The 17,331-nt window shown below is 45.7% G+C and overlaps 1 protein-coding gene across 1 annotated transcript in view; it reads right to left on the bottom strand.

Moving 5' to 3' along the window:
• Positions 1 to 11,194, bottom strand: part of LOC144693252 (EH domain-containing protein 3-like) — a 59,838-nt gene extending 48,644 nt beyond the window's left edge. The window contains exon 1 of the mRNA XM_078562923.1: positions 10,918 to 11,194. Coding sequence (XP_078419049.1) covers positions 10,918 to 11,144 — 227 coding nt within the window. The 5' untranslated portion in view covers positions 11,145 to 11,194. The remainder of the gene's footprint in view (positions 1 to 10,917) is intronic.
• Between the last annotated feature and the right edge of the window lie 6,137 nt (positions 11,195 to 17,331).

Below are 17,331 nucleotides of genomic sequence, written 5' to 3'. Positions count from 1 at the left end.
TTGTATTTTCCAGTTAATGCAGTCTCTGAAGCTCAGATACTTAGTTTAAAAGAACTGTTTCAGTCTGCATGTCATTGCACTCGCTGGCCTGGATGGAGCTGCACAACAATTCTCTTTGCCACCCTCTCCCACATCCCCCACCCCACCAATTGCATCTCATGTACAGAAGCATCCAGCAATTAGATTTTATAGGTGCCAGCAAGATAGAAATTAGACACAAAAAATGCTGGAAAGGCTCAGCAGGTCTGGCAGCATCTGTGGAGAGAAAAAGAGTTAACATTTCAACTCTGTGGTCTTTCATTAGACTAGGTCACAGGCCGGAAACATTAACTCTTTCTTTCCACAGATGCTGCCAGGCTTGCAAAGTACTTCCAGCATTTTCTGTTTTTATTTCAGATTTCCAGCATCTGCAGTGTACAATATTTTGCTTCTGTAATTAAACACATTAATTTTATAACATGCAAATTCATTGCTGCAGCTGTACTATCCTATGCCTCAAGCTCATCAGTATTAGTTAAAAAGTATATATTTCATTAAAAGTATCAACTCAATGGCTCAACAGTATTTTAAAAACAGTACTATCCTCAGTTTAAATTTGCAGGACTCTTAAGATTCATGTGGTCAGAATTGCACTCAGGTCTTTTGTATCCTATGTCTCTTCATTCTCTGCCAACCTACACCTTCTTCCATTGGAAACTGAGTAATTAGTTACAAGTTCATTATTCATGGCAGAAAAATTAATATCTTCCCCATGCTTCAGGAACTTTTCTTCCACCCTCCCCTCCTCTATTTCTTCTCTTCTTCCCTTTGCTGTTGTGACCTTCACCAAAATCGGTTTGTCCCAGCCTCTCAAGTCAAAAACATTTTTCTGATGAGTCCTGTCCTTCAGCCACTCATGTGCACCCCACAGTAGATCAATTAGCACATTCATTCTGAAGGCAACTGTTCAACATCTCATTGTCTATAACCCTCACTAAATAGCAATATAATGCTCAACGCTTTCTCTCCTAGATGCTGAGTGCTTCCAGCATTTTTTGCTTAAATTTCAGATTTCCAGCATTCACTTTAGTTATAAAGTTTAGAATAGGTATGGAGAATTGAACATTTCTATATCCATTTTCTAAATTACTACACCTTGAATTGGATTCAGGCTAAAAAAAAGTTCAGCTTTCTTTTTGTTTCAATTCATCGTGGCTGCTTGCCACCATGTAAAACTAGTCATCTAACTTTAACTAACTAACTAACTTTACCATTAGTAAAACTAGGCAGTGTTATCTTTGGAAGCCATATGATCCTAGGAAACAGCTCAAGGGCTGTCTATTTAAATAAATTCCTAAATTTAAGTTAATCTGAAGTTAGCATCTTGAACATAAAAATAGCAAACCATTACCCTCATGTAAATAAAATGAAGCATTTCAGTGTTCAGTGCATGCTCTTGTTTAGCTCTCTAACTGTAAAGCATAATACACTGTGAAATAAACATACATAAGAATGCTAAAGTATTGTAAAAAGGGGCAAACAATCCTAAATCCACTTCTGATCCAATATATTATCCAGAAGATAGTAAGAGAATGTACTGCTTCTCCCTCTCTCCTTTCCAACAAGGAAGTGATATATGCCAGGAGCAATCTTTCTTGTCCAACATATAAAAGAATTAAGTGGACCAACTAAACGGCTTGTTTAGCATTATAGGATTTGGGATCTCTTGGGCATACATCGCAAACTAATAAATCTCCTGGCCACTGATTCCCAGATACAAATCTTAACACTGGAACTTTAGACAAAACTATTTGCATTAAGCTGGCAGTAGCGCTGCTGGACAATGTGGAAATACAAAAGCAAATAGAACCAACCAATGTGGAACTGAAAACTCACTCTGATGCCAAAAACTTTAATGGTAAACATTTTAAATTGCTTAGTTCTGGAATTTCAACTTCCACCGAGTACACGAACCCAGCCATCTTACAGTTTGCACCTTTTTCCATTCAACAGGCTGACTTAATTTCCTTAAACAGAACTCAACTCAGAGATTAACAATTATTCCAGTTGTGGTACTGGTACTAAATGAAGCACAGCAATGTGTTACACACACATTTACAACAACTTTGACACTTGAGCCAAATAAGGACATATTAGGAGGTGTGACTAATGGCTTGGTCAAAGAGATAGATTTAAAAGAAGTCTTCGCAAAGGAGGGGGCGCGAAGAGGCCAATATTATTTTATGGAAGTATTAACTGAGAAGATATAAATTTGAAGCTCAGCTCAGGATATTTACTTCAACTAAACAAAGTACTGCACAAACCTAGTGATTCAACAGATCAAAATCAATTTATTTACAATATCAGGTATAATAAAAAAACAAATTAATACAATGTTTCAAGAGCTGTCAATAGCTCCTCTTCTGCAACTGTTAGAGCAATTTCTTAGGATTGAACAAAGTCTATGGCATTGCAGCAACTTACATTTACATAGCGCCTTTAATGTGCAAAATCGTCCCAAGGCACTTCACAGGAGCATGAAACAAAATCTTACACTCGGTCACAAAGAAACAATAAGAAAGGTAATCAAAAACTTGGTGAAATGAGAGTTAGAGAGGCAAAGAGTTTTTGGAAAGGAATTCTGGTGTTTCCAGCCTAGACATCTGAACATACAACCACCAATGGTGGACCGATTAAAATCAAGGATGCTCAAGAGACTAGAATTAGAAGAACGCAGAAATCTTGGAGAGTTACAAGACTGGAGGAGGTTACAGAGGTAGGGAGGGACAAAGCCTTGGAGGGATCTGAAAACAAGAACTAAAATTCTAAAATCGAGGCATTACCAGCTCAGGACTCAATGTAGGTCAGTGAGCACAGGGTTGAGGAGAATTTTAGATGAGCTCAAGTTTACAGAGGGTACAAGGTCAGAGGTTGGCCAGGAAAGCATTGCAACAGTCGAGTCCAAAGATAAGAAAGGCATGGATAAGGGTTTCAGATGCAAGTGGGCTGAGGCAGGGGCAGAGAGAGACAATGTTACGGAGATGAAAGTAGGTGGTCGTTGTGAGGTGGGGATAAGTGGTCAGAAGGTCATTTCAAGGTCAATTAGTACGCCAAGGTTGCAACTGGTCTGGCTCGCCTCAGACAAATGCCAAGGTGATGGGTAGAGTCAGTGGCCAGAGAAGGGAGTTTGTGGCGGAGACCGAAGGAAAAGGCTTCAGTCTTCCTAAAAGTTAATTGGGAGAAATTTCTGCTTACCCAGTACTGGATGGCAGACAAGCAATGTGACAAATTAGAAAAAGAGGAGGGTTCAAGAGAGATGGTGGTGAGGTACAGCTGGGCATTAGCAGCGTATATATGGAATCTGACATTTTGTTTTTGGAAGATTTTGCCAAGGGGCAGCACGTTGATGAGAAATAGAAGGGGGCCAAGGATAGAGCCATTGCAGGTGATTCACTGGCAATGACTGGTTAGATAGGAATGGCAAGTGCAGTTCCACCCAGATGGATGACGTTCAAGAGGTGTTGAAGGAGGATGGTGTGGTCATTATTGTCAAATGCTGCAGACAGGTCGAGAAGTCACTGAAACCCTCATTCATGTCTTTGTTACTATAGACTCAACTATTCCGTGTGCTTCTGGCTGGTCGCCCACATTCTAACCTCCGTAAACTTGAGGTCATCAAAAGCTCAGCTGCCAGTATCTCAATTCGCTGCAAGTCCCTGTTTCCCCAAAACCCCTGTACTTGCTGACCTACGCTGGTTCCCAGTCAAGTGAGATCTTGATTTTAAAATTCTCACCCTCGTTTTCAAATCCCTCCATGGCCTTGCTCCTTTCTATCTCTGTGATCTCCAGCTCCACTACCCTTTGAGATATCTGTGCTCATCTAATTCTGGCCTCTTAGGCATTCCCACTCATAAATGCTCCACCACCGGGGCCTGGACAGCTGAAGGCACGGCCACCAATCTGTGCAATTTCTCCCTACACCTCTCCACCTCACTACATTGCTTTCCTCCTTTAAGGCATTCTTTAAAATCTACCTCTTTGACCAAGCTTTTGTATATCTGCTCTAATATCTCTGTGGTTCAGTGTCATACTTTGTTCTATAATGCTCCTGTGAACCATCTTGGGATATTTCATTATGTTAAAAGACACAACAGAAATGAGTTGTTGTTGTTGAAGGGTGAGGAGGGATATCTTACCGATGCCATAGTCATACAAGATAGAGGTTCTCAATGGGGAACATGAGAAGATTTCAGGGGTTCCAAAAATAAGCAATAGAAATTGTTGTTTTATCCATGCCTCCTGACCAATATGGAGAACTCATGACATGCGATGTAATTTATGGCTTTGATGAGGGCCATCTCAGTGCTGTGGCAGAGTTAGGAACCTGATCGGTGGGGGTCAAATATGTAATGGCGAGACAAATGGGCATTGATCTGGGAGGCGACAAGGACTTAAGAGGAGAGGGAGGTTGGAGGTGGGGCAATAATTAGTAAGGATAGAGGGGTCAACGGTGAGGTTTTTTTTTGAATAGAGGGGCGATGATGGCAGACTGGAAGGGAACTGTTAACAATATAAGCTAACTTGGGAACCAGGAAAGGGGGATTGGTGGTCAGCAGTTCAGTGGGATTAGGGTCAACGGAGCAGAGCAAGATGATCTCAGAGAAGGCATGAAAGGCAATAGGAAAGAAATAAACAAGGTACTTGATAATGGGCCACACTTCTTTTGTCTAAAGCTCAAGGGTGTGGAGTTTCACACAAAACATGCAAACCAAAGCTCTGAAATATGAACAACCTTCCGAGTAACTAATCGACAGAGTCTTTGCTTTTAACTGCTAAATTTTTTTTAGAAGGACAAAAGCAGATAAGTTTTAAGCCATCACCAACTGAAAAGCACAATGGAGTAACATAGCTTGGCCTTAGAACAGTCCATGGACACAGTGACAAAAATCAAATCCCTGATTCAGAATTGAGTGGTTTAAGGCAACTTGCAGAAAATTAGGTGACGAGAACGTCGCTGATCATTTCCCTATTAGGAAAGCAGCTCCAAATTGAGTGTCAGAATACTGAGACTTAGATTGATATGGGATGAATTTCAAAGCATTAGTCACCACTTCAGCAGCATTCCCTTTGGTTCGAAAGCACAAGACCACAGCTTATTCCAGAAGTGCAACAAATTAGCTGACCTCAGCCAGGACAACAACTGGATTCCTCAGTGTCCTTAGAGTGTGGGGTAGGGGAAACCAGTGAGGTCCCTGTACCTGATCACTACCCAGAAAGTCTTACTGAAAAGTAAACAAAATGGGTGCTGGCTGAGTTCTATACTTCATTAACCAAGCTGTGAATCATAGCATCAGCACTCACCCATCCCTATTTATGGGGAGGCTCCACGTTATACCAGCTCTCTGAAATACTCTGCTCTCTATAGTGAAGAATACGACAAATACTTAACATGCAACTTACCTAATAATAGAATTGAGCATACCAAGAATATTTTTGGTTAACTGGCATTCAAGTGGCTATCAGGTAGTTATTCCCAAGCCATGGGTAACCCCAGTGTCCAAAGCAAGAAATGAATTTGGTAAAACTACAAGCAACATTTATAAACATGAGAACATACAAAATAGGAGGAGGCCATTTGGCCCCTCAAGCCTTCTCCGCCACTCAATAAGATCATGGCTGATCTATTTGTGGCTGATCTATTTGTGTTGAGTTCCACATTCCCATCTACCCCCCAATAACCTTTGACTCCCTTGCCTAACAAGAATCTACCTACCTCTACCTTAAAAATATTCAGTGACCCCGCCTCTGCTGAGTTCCAAAGTTCCTGAAAAAATTTCTCCTCATCTCTGTACTATAAGGGGGAGGGACCCTAATTTTAAAACAGTGCCTCCTAGTTCTGGACTCACCCACAAGAGGAAACATCCTTTCCACATCCACCTTGTCAAGACCATTCAGGATCTTACATACTTCAATAAAGTCACCCCTCACTCTTCTAAACTCCAGTGGAAACAAGCCCAACCTATCCTCATAAGACAACCCGGTCTTTCCAGGTAGCAATCTAATAAACCTCCTCTGAACTGCCTCCAATGCATTTACACCCTCCCTTAAATAGAGACACCAAAACTGCACAGTATTCGAGATGTGGTCTCACCAATGCCCTGCATAACTGAAGTATAACATCCTTACTTTTATCTTCAATTCCTCTCATAATTAAGGATAGCATTCCATTAGCCTTCTTGATCATATACATGATTTGGCTGCAAATTGCTAATGTTCCTTATTTCATCTGCAGAATTTTGACTTATGGGACAGTTTTTTTAATTCTCACAATGGCTTTCCTGGGGTATGGATTCTCTACTTACACTTCCATAGCGCCTCAATGATTAACTAGCCAACTCAAATTCTGTTTAAACGTCACCTTGCAGGAGAAAGCCCAAGAGTATTGCTCAAAAAAATTCTACTTGAGCACGAATTTTTTCTCAAATCTGGGTGTCACACAAACTGAGAGGAACACATGCAGATTTTTTTGTAAATATAAAATCTGAAACAATTTCATGCAACAGTGAATATCAGGAGCCAAGAACAAGTGTAGTGGGCAATCAAGTGAAATTAAAGGGCAGGGGATAAAAGCAAAATACTGCAGATGCTGGAAGTCTAAAACAAAAACAGCTGGAAAAACTATGCAGGTCTGACAGCATCTGCGGAGAGGAATACAGTTAACGTTTCGAGTCCGTATGACTCTTCATCAGAACTAAGGAGAAATAGAAATGAGGTGAAATATAAGCTGTTTGAGGGGGGTGGGGCAGGTAGAGCTGGAGGGGAGTTAGGTACACAAACATAAGCTATTTCATTTAGTATCATTTGTAACTAAATATAAAAGCCTTAGGAATATGGTCCGTGCAGTAGGATGCACTGTGTTAAATACCAGAACACAAATTCCAAGCTTAAAAATTACTGAAGTCGATTAACAGGGCAACCGCCAGTAGACCCGAATACACAAAATGGGTCAAAAAGGTCAAGGAAGCAAAGGGTGAAGCAAAAGAGGCCACGGAGTAAAAGTCAAGAGCAGGCAATAGACACAAAAAGCTCAAAAAATAAAGTAACTTCTAAAAAATGAACTTATTCATTGAGCTGGCTGGGCTGGGCAGATCAGGAGAGCAGCTACTGAAGGCAAGAAAAAATAAGCTTAGGTCTGGCCGGACAAGGACGGCACTTACAGTAATTATTTATAGGCAAGACTGAAATGTGTACATTAAAAGATATTTAATACAAGAATAAATGTTTATATTACACCTATTAACCTGATTTATGTAGTTCCCTTGATATTTGCCTGAATTAGGCATATGTATAATATGCATAACATTCAGTTTCCCAAGCTGAGTTAAAATCTAATATTATCCTGAAGTGAAGTGGTGTTTAGGGCAAGGGATAAATGGGATAAGGCAAGTAATTCAGTCCTCTTTGTAAAGTCACATAACTGGTCTTTTACATACTGATTTCTTATCAAACATAAAAAACTTACAGCTGCACACACATTTTCAGCTTTAACCATAACATAAGCATATTTATTTATTTATTTTTATTCATTCATGGGATTTGGGCTTCGCTGGCTGGGCCAGCATTTATTGCTCATCCCTAGTTGCCCTTGAGAAGACGGTAGTGAGTTGCCTTCTTGAACCGCAGCAGTCCACGTGGTGTAGGTACACCCACAGTGCTGTTAGGGAGTCCCAGAATTTTGACCCAGCAACAGTGAAGGAACAGCAATATATTGCCAAGTCAGGATGATGAGTGACTTGGAGGGGAACTTCCAGTTGGTGGTGTTCCCATCTGTTTGCTGCCCTTGTCCTTATAGATGGTAGTGGTCTTGGGTTTGGAAGGTGATGTCGAAGGAGCCTTGGTGAATTCCTGCAGTGCATCTTGTAGAAGGTTCACACTGCTGCTACTGTGCGTTGGTGGTGGAGGGAGTGAACGTTTGTGGGCGCGGTGCCAATCAACCGACTGCTTTGTCCTGGATGGTGTCCAGCTTCTTGAGTGTTATAGGAGCTGCACTCATCGAGGAAAGTAGGGAGTATCCCATCACAATCCCGACTTGTGCCTTGAAGATAGTGGACAGGCTTTGGGGAGGCAGGAGATGAGTTTACTCATTGCAGGATTCCTAGCCTCTGACCTGCTCTTGTAGCCACGGTATTTATATTGCTAGTCCCATTCAATTTCTAGTCAATGGTAACCCCCAGGATATCGATAGTGGGGGATTCAGTGATGACAATGCTATTAAACATCAGGAGAAGGTGGTCAGATTCTCTCTTGTTGGAGATGGTCATTGCCTGTCACTTGTGTGGCACGAATGTTACTTGCCACTTGTCAGCCCAAGCATGGATATTGTCCAGGTCTTGCTGCATTTGGGTATGGACTGCTTCAGTATCTGAGTCACCGCAAATGGTGCTGAACATTGTACAATCGTCAGCAAATGTGAGTCAGGCCCTGCCTGATTTATAATTAGGCATTGCAATTACCAAAGAGGTCTGAGGGGAGTTCAGTTTAACATGACATCTGAAAGGCAACACATCTGACAGTGCAGGCACTCCCTCAGTATTCAACTGAAATGTTAGTCTAGGTCTGATGCTCAAGCTTCTAGGGTTGGGGGGGTGGGGCCGTGGAGGTTTGAATGTATGGCCTTCTGACTCAGGCATGAATACCACCACAGAGGCAAAGCTGACACAAACCACATGTGAACAGGGCCAAATGAATTCTACTGTGCTGATCCTCATCTTATACACGGTACATCTATCTAACACATCTAATGTGTATGCCATTTCTGCATGTGGTTATGTAGTTCTTCATCACCTGTATAAATTCAGGCAGCTTTAAAAACAAAGGCACCTTACACTTATTTTACCTGAAATCAAGCTAGGTCCCAGTTAATTATATGCTGTTTATCCCAGACACAAGAATTGCTACGTAGGACAAGCAATTAGAAATCAGTAAAATACCATGGTACTATTTGTATGATTAACATTTGCTCCCCAAGTACCATAATTTTCCAGCTCAAATGAAAACAAAGAAAGCACTTATTTCGGTTAGATGTTATATATCAGTTATGTTTAAAGCCCATCCCACCACACCATTTGTTATTGGGCCTATAGAGTGCACCAGCAAAACAGCAGGAATTAAGAGTTTAATGGAATCATATGTAGACTAAGGAGAGATGACTGAAGGACATTTAAGGAAAGTTTGATTTTTAAAATAAACCAGCAGCTTTCATGGACAAATTGTTGTTACTACATGATAACTCCCAACTGCAGGACTATTTACTCAGCATCTGCCTGACTGCAAACCTAAGTATTTATAATACCACCCCTCACTGTAGTGATGCCCTGCAAGGGCCTGTGTTGGAGCCTCAACGATTCATCATACTTATGATGGAATAGAAAGTCACATTAGCTGATGACACAATGATATGCAGCTTCATTAGCAGTGCAGATGGTAGCATAAAATTACAAAGAAATATTGATTGATCAAATGAACAGGCTAAACTGAGGCAAATGGTTTTCAATGTAGGCAAATGTGAGGTCATCCACTTTGGACCTAAAAAAGATAGAACAGGGTACTTTCTAAATGGTGAAAAGCTAGAAACAGTGGAGGTCCAAAGAGATTTGGGGGCACAGGTCATTAAAAAAGTCATGATCAGGTACAGAAAATAACCAAAAAGTCTAATGGAATGTTGTCTTTTATATCCAAAGGGCTAGCATATAAGGGGGCAGCTAAACAAAGTCCTGGTTAGCCCACACCTGGAGTACTGTGAGCAGTTCTGGACATCACACACCTTAGGAAGGATATATCAGTCTTGGAGTGCAGTGTAGATTTACCAGAACGATGCTAGACTGCAAAGGTTAAGTTACAAGGAAAGATTACACACACTAGGGTTAAATTCCCTGGAAATTGAACAAATCATCCCTTAACCTTTCAAAGTTTTCATGATATTACAGGCAACAAATAGGGTAGATGGAGAGAAACCTTGTTGCAGAGGCTAGGAGTCTAAACATTAGAGCCAAACCTTTCAGGAGTGAAATTAGAAAACACTTCTTCACACAAAGAGTGGTAGAGGTTTGGGCCACTCTTCGCAAATGGAAGTTGAAATTAAATCAATTCAAGATTGTAAATTTTAACCTGAGATTGATAGATTTTGTTCACCAAGAGATATGTCCCATATGGGGTTAGGATGCAGAGCCACCATGATCTCATTGAATGGCAAAACAGGTTTAAGGTATTGAATGTCCTCCTCCTCTTCAGCAATCTACTCAGATATTTCCCTGATACTGCATTTGCTGCTCAGGATGTGTTCTCTTCTACAGTCAGATCATCAAACTGCAAATTTCCCCAAGCTTCTGATCGTCAGTCATTTTAATTCTCCACCTTGCTCCCACATAGACCTGTCTTCACTATCCCAGTAAAACTCAACGTAAGGCTGAAGAACAACGCTTCATCTCTCAATAAGGTACTTTACAGCTTTTGAGATTTAATGTTTGAGTTCTACAATTTTAGATTGTAACCTCTGCCCCCATCTGGTTTCATTTTTCTTTGCAGGTTTGCTTTTTACTCTCGTTTCTCTCATTGACTTTACTTTTGGACGACAGTTAACTAGTCTGCCAGTCACACATCCTCCAGGCAAACCTTTAGTTTCCTTATCACTGTCCCATTTCCACGCCCTTTGGTTTTGCATCGCGAAACCCTGTCATTTAATCGCTCCTGTCCGCCACCTGATCCCAGACTTATCCTTTTTGTTCTTTTGCCACCCTTCCCCTTGTTCAAAAATATTACATTTCTAACTTTTTCCAATCCTGATTGATGGTCACGGACCTTAAACATGAACTCTGCTTTTCTCGCCAAAGATGCTGCCAGACCTGCTGAGTAGCTCCAGCAGCTCCTGTTTGGATTTACCTGATGAAAGTGGTCTTGCCGGTGGAGTACTGCCCGATGAGCAGCACCATGGGCTTGTTCTCGAAGTCGGCCTGCTCCAGGGCGGGCGAATGGAAGTGATGGAACTGGTAGTAATCCTCCAGCGGCTGCAGCCTCTTGTTGTAGAGGGAGCGCAACCCCTCGGACACAGTGTTAAACACCGCCGAGTCCTTCCCACGGGCCTGAGGCCCGGCCAGCCAGCTGAACATAGTGCCTATCACCCAACTCACTCTCCCTCTGACCAACTCAGCACACTCCTCTCGCCGTCAAAAAAAAAACGCCCAGCACCAGCCCCGCCCCCTCCGCACCGGAAGCTGCCGCGCTGCCTGCTGGAGGTTGTAGTTCCTCTTCGTCTGCGGTCAATGCGCAGAATCAGACCGCCCAGAGCGAGCGGGAGGGAGGGAGAGAGGAGGGGCTTGTGGGGAAGGGGGAGAAGGGAGGGGAGCGGCGTGTGGACTAGAGGGAGGGAGAGAGGGAGGGGGCGTGTTGGGGGAGGGGCCACTCGACCATCGTAGCTGTGACAGCCCTTACAAAGACCATTCTCCAAAGGATTTTTAACTTGTATTTCTTGACTTTCTGGCAGCAGCTGATCCTGATTCTGCATTTACACCTCCTCCTCTGGACACAACTTTTTATTTCTTTACTTGATCCATTACCATCCCTTTGGCGTCGCTGAACTCTTTTGTCATTCAACCTGCCCTACCCTATTGCAGCCCCCTTTTCTTCTTCCCATCCACTGGCAGCTTTCCACCTTGTGAGATGATGGTTTGCGCATTGGTGGTCAACTCTGTGTTAAGCATCACCTGGTGTGGCCCAGGAACCCCAGTCTGGTATGACAGTCTGTATTATTTGCTGCAGAGGAAGATACAGGAAAGCATGCCGATGTGTTTCACGACAGCATATAAAACGTGTGCACTTGGCGGGCTGCACTATGAGGGGAACTCGGAGGCGAGGACACAGCAATGATGTGCAGCTCTTGCCAGAGTCGCTTGTTGAACTTCAAGCTTGTGGTGCGTTGGGGTGGGGGCAAGGGCAGCACTGCCGTTGAGGCGATTTGAGGGGGAGGCAAGGGCTTCATTGCGGTTGAGGTGACTTGCAGACAGGGCAAGGGCAGCCCTGCTGTTGAGGCAGCTTCGCAGCAGGGGCAAGGGCTGCCTTGCAGTTGAATGTAGTGCACAAGCATTCAGGGTGGGGGGGTAGGGTGGGTGAGAGAAGCAGCCACGCATTAGGAACACCTTATATAAAGTGACCATTCCTCTGAACTTGAGACAGTTCAAGCACAGCCATTAATATGATTGGAGTCGGGCTTCTAGCTTATCTGCCCGCTCAACCAACACAGAGTCATCAAAGTACCACCAAGTGCTCCAGAGCTTTCTACTCCCCTGCCCCCGGCACAAACTGCAATGTCATGAGCGTCTTAGTGGACTGCAGAACAATTGTACAGCTGCACACATTGTACAATCTTCTTGCGAAGACTGGCCATGGAGCAATCACTGGTGGAGGCGCTCACAGCCCCTTGCAATGTCAGCATCCCAGTTTGGACCAGTCTCCCTGATGGTTCAAGCTAACAGTGCTGTCTTGCAGTGCGAGTTAGGAGAATGCCTGCACCTGAGCTGAGAGCACAGCATGCAGTCCAATGGAAAAGCTGCAACCAATTGATCAGGTGGAGTGGGGCGGAGGTGGGTGTGGTCTCGGGTAGCCATGCAACGCACTGATCTCTGACCATCCAAGTGATGGTCAGCACTCTCCGGAAAGTGATAAGAGCCCTTCAGACTTAACCAGAAGAGGTTCTTAGTACATGGTCTTATGGTCTTACACCCATGCTAACCCATGTGTCTCTGTCTTTCATCCTGCAGGAGGAGTACATTAGGAGCATGGAGCCTGGTGAATTAGCTGTTTGCCTGATGGCCTACAGAGTGAAGATGACGGAGGAGACGGTGACTGATGCTCTTGGCTATGCAGAGGGAGAAGCAGCACCCTCTTGGAAGAAGGGATAGCTGGGGCTCCCGCACATGCTGCCGAAGAGCCACAGCGAGCCATCACTGGTCAGCGCCTAGCGACACCCAGGGTCTGTAGACGCTGCCTTTCATCCCTGCAGATGACCAAGAACCAGTGTCACTGAAGACTGCGCATGTCTAGGGAACTGGTCAGTCACATCTGCCACCTGCTGCAGAATTTGGCGCCATGGAGACTTGGAGGCCATCCACTGCCAGTGGCCACGAAAGCGACAGTGGCACTCAATTTCTACGCCAGTGGCTCCTTTCAGGGCTCTACAGGTGACCTCTGTGGGATCTCACAAGCCTCCACCCACAAGTGCATCCACGAGGTCATGGATGCCAGCTTTGTGAGGGCATATAACTTTGTGCTTTTCTCCCAGGACCAGGTCAGCCAGGATGCGAGAGCGATTGGATTCGCCCAGATCTTGGGTTTCCACAAGTACAGAGTGTGATCGACAGAACTCACGTGGTGCTCAGGTCTCCATCGCAACATGTGGTCACCTACATCAACCGCAAGGGATTCCATTTGCTGAATGTGCAGCTGGTGTGCAATCACCAGAAATGCATCATGCACGTTTGTGCACAGTTCCCAGGGAGTGTGCACGAACCCTACGTTCTCAGTCATTCACAGATCCCTGAAGTCTTCCAGGGCCTACAGAAGCTTCAGGGATGACTCCTCGAGGACAAGGGCTACCCGCAGAGGGTGTGGCTGATGACACTCGTGCGGCGGCCTCAGACCACAGCAGAGCGAAGGTATCATGAGGCTCATGCTGCAGCTCGCAGCTTGGTACAGCAGACCATCGGGATGCTGAAAATGAGGTTCCGGGGCCTGGACCAGTCTGGTAGAGCCCTGCAATACAGCCCACAGAGGGTGTCACGCATCGTTGTCGGCTGCTGCGCCCTTTCCAACCTGGCGCTGCAACAGGGAGAGGAGCTGGCTGAGAAGGAGATGGAGGAATTGGAGGTCTCCTCCGATGAGGAGAACACCGTAGGGGATGAGGGTGAGGAGGTCCTTGAAGGCAATAATGATGGAGATGAGGCACGCTCGGGAGGCCCTGCTAGCTGCTAGATTTGTGGAGGATGATGACGACATGCAGTGAGGATACCTCATAAATCCTCACATTGCACCAGTGAATGTTTGACTCCAGTCTGGCTTATGGCAGCGCGCATACTCTCTGTGATAATGGTCCTGTCATGGAGACGCAGTGGAGGCCCTAATAGTCACTCGTTTGCAGGAGGATGATGATGACATGCAGTGAGGACACTCCATAGATCTTCACATAGCCTCTGAGAATGTCTGACTCCTGTCTGGCCAAGGGTAGCTTGCTGTGATCAGGGTCATATCATAGAGATGCAGCCATGAAACTTTAGAAGCATCTGATCCTTTGTCCACCTTCAGCAACTGAGTCCTCCAGGAGCACAGTGTCACTGGTCACAGATGCTGAAGAGATGGGGGCCAGCCCCACATTAAAGGTGCTGAGAGTACACAGAAGGAATGACAGAACTCTGTGACGCCTGCCCACTACATTCTGGCAGCAATGACCAGCACTGTCGAGGTGCAGGCATCAGTAATGTGTCCAGAGGAGTGTGAAGCCAGACCAACACTTTGGTCTGAAGGCTGCACAAAGCACAGGGAAGAGGCCCTGGGCTGAGACACCTGCCTTTAACTTGTGCAGAAAGGTTTCACATCTGAGTGACACAAACACTGCTCATCAGAACAAGGAGCCATAGGCAGGGAGATATTTTTGAGAGTTTATTGACTATAGTGAATAGTATGTACAAGTGATTAACACCCGTGCCCAGGCTGTGCAACTAATTCTTCTTAACTTTCCTAACCCTGCCACTACGTCTTGGTGCTCCCCAGACATCCACAATGGAGGTGGAGGCAGCCTGCTGACTGCCATGCCCTGTCTGTGATGACCTTGGTGGGCATCCTCTGGAGGGCCCTGGCCCCCTTTCAAGGTCTTGCTGTGTGGGAGTGGCACCCTCCATGGCCTGTGGAACTGGGGCTGCTGAGGTCACAGGAATAGGGGATTCGGATGAGCCGGACACTCCCGGAGTCAGCTGGATGGATGGCCCCAGTTTGTGCACCTGCTGATCCTCCTCCCTATGGGTGCCCGATGGCCCCAAGCTGACTCCTTGAGGAGAAGGGGTAGCTGGGGTGAGATCGAGCTCTGTACACACAGTTGGAGGCCAACTATGGCATCAGCGATGTAGTTGAGCCCGTGCAGCAATGCAGGAGCGATGTCCTGGACCAAGGTCTCCATGGTGGCCGCCATCCTGCCAGTGTTGACCTTGGTGCTTTGGTATGCCGGCACTATCACCTCAGAATGAAGGCGGATGGACTCTTCCAACCTGCCTTGCAATATGAGGAGTGCAGCAGACACCCCTTCCGAGCTTGCATTTGCAGCTCCAGCAACTGGGACATGACCGAGTCCAGAGGCTCGTCATCTGACTTGGACTCAGCAAATTTCTGGCCCCAGCAGTCTGCCAAGTGCCAGACACCTGGGAAGTCCCTGCTGCTTCCTGCTGTGGATCAGACAGTGCAATGTGCTCACCAGATTGTGATCCTGGGGCTACTCTAAAGCTAGGTCCAGCCGAGGTGTGTGTCTCTGCACAGGTGGAAGGTATGGGTGAGCGCTGTGACGGGACTTCAGGGAAGGTGCCTCCAGATTCCTCTCCAGAGGTTTCTTCGGCGCTTGATTGGAGGCCCTGGGTCATGGACTCCATCGGCTGTTTCTCAGATGTGCCTGTGGAAGCAAGGGGAGATAATTAATGCATGGCAGTAGCGTGTGAAACAGGGCACATCACTCACAGCATGGTTGTCTGATGGATGTTGCACTGCTGGACCCTCACTTGGTAGAGCACCGCTGACCTCACTGTCAGCACAGGACTGGTCCAGATCCCCGCTGGCCAGCTGGATAGCTCTGTTTTCAAAGTCCGTGAGGACCTTGATTTCAGGCATTCCTCCACCAATCTAAGACCTCTCCCTCTTGTGTGCCAGCTTGTCCTACATGAATAGAGATGAAGAAAGTGTAAGCAGGGTGCCTGCCAGGCCAGATGATAAGTATGCCTGGCATGTGTGGGTTTTGAGTTTTGAGTGGTCCCATGGACAGGATGAGGACAATGACGGTGAGTGTGAGAGGGTGAATGGTGATGTCCCTTAAACTGGCAGTGAGTGACATCCCTGTAGATGTGTGATGGGTTCATGAGTGTGTGAGTTGAGAGTGATAAGAAGAGTGACTTACCCTGGCGGAACAGAGGAGATCATTCATCCTCTTGTGGTAGTGGGTGGCTGTCCTCTTTTGAAGGACATTGGTGCTGACCACCACTGCCACCTCCTCCCAAGCCTGGTTGGTGACGCCACTGCCCATCCTGCGGCCAGAGCAGGGGTACAGGACATCCCGGCGTGCCTCCACGGCGTCCAAAAGGTGTTCCAGTGACACGCTGCTAAACCTGGGGGCTGCAGTCTTCTTGCCTTTCGTGAACATCCGTGGACATCGTCCCTGCAGCAGTCGTGGGCTGGTGGTGCGCATGGCTGGGCTTTAAATATGGCGCCCGGCAGGATGAAGCGTGTTTCCTGGGAATGCATAAATAATGTGGCGGTTTCGGGACGATACGACATGAAAACCCGCCATCGTGGCCGGCGGGAAAAACATCATTTTACTCGCCCACTACTGCACTTAGTGCAAATCTGGGACGATTCCGCCCCATGTCATTTGTAGATCTTCCAGTCCTGAAACCACACTGGGATTCAGGGTTGATGCATTCAGCCAGGATCAGTAGTCTAACAAGGGGAACACAAGCAAATAGTTTTCCCACAATGTTCAGCAGGGAGATGCCGCGATATATTTTGCAATCGCTGCAGTGGCCCTTGTTCTTGTACAGGGTCACAATCTTTGCATCACACATATCCTGGGGCACTGCTCCTTCCCTCTAGCAGAGACAGAGACAGATGCTGCAGGAGTGCTGGTTTCCCATGCTTGATGAGTTCAGGTGACATAACGTCAGCACCTTGAGCTTTACCCATGGCAAATAAGTCAGTAGCTTTGCTAAGCTCCTTCACTGTGGGTTTGATACTCAGCTCTGCCATGATAGGCAGGTTTTCTGGTGTGTCTAGAGCTTCCTTGGTGACCGTGTTCTACCTAGACTACAACTCAAGGTAGTGTTCCACCCATTTCTCCAATTGTTTATAGGAGTTGCTGATGACTTCCCTGCCTTTATTTTCAATAGAGCCATTTTCTTTGCTGATGGACTAGTTGCCTTTTTGATCTCCTCATAAACGCCCCTAGCATTCCCTGTGTTGAAGCACATCTGGATATTCTGGCAAAGTTGTAACCAGTAATCATTTGTGCAGCACCTAGCAGTCTGTTGGACTTTACTTTGAGCACCCTTTCGT

Source organism: Cetorhinus maximus, chromosome 18 (assembly GCF_964194155.1).
Source record: "Cetorhinus maximus chromosome 18, sCetMax3.hap1.1, whole genome shotgun sequence".
NCBI classification, from domain to species: domain Eukaryota; kingdom Metazoa; phylum Chordata; class Chondrichthyes; order Lamniformes; family Cetorhinidae; genus Cetorhinus; species Cetorhinus maximus.
Note: the sequence above shows the minus strand (reverse complement) of the source record. Positions and strands in the feature narration are given on the sequence as shown.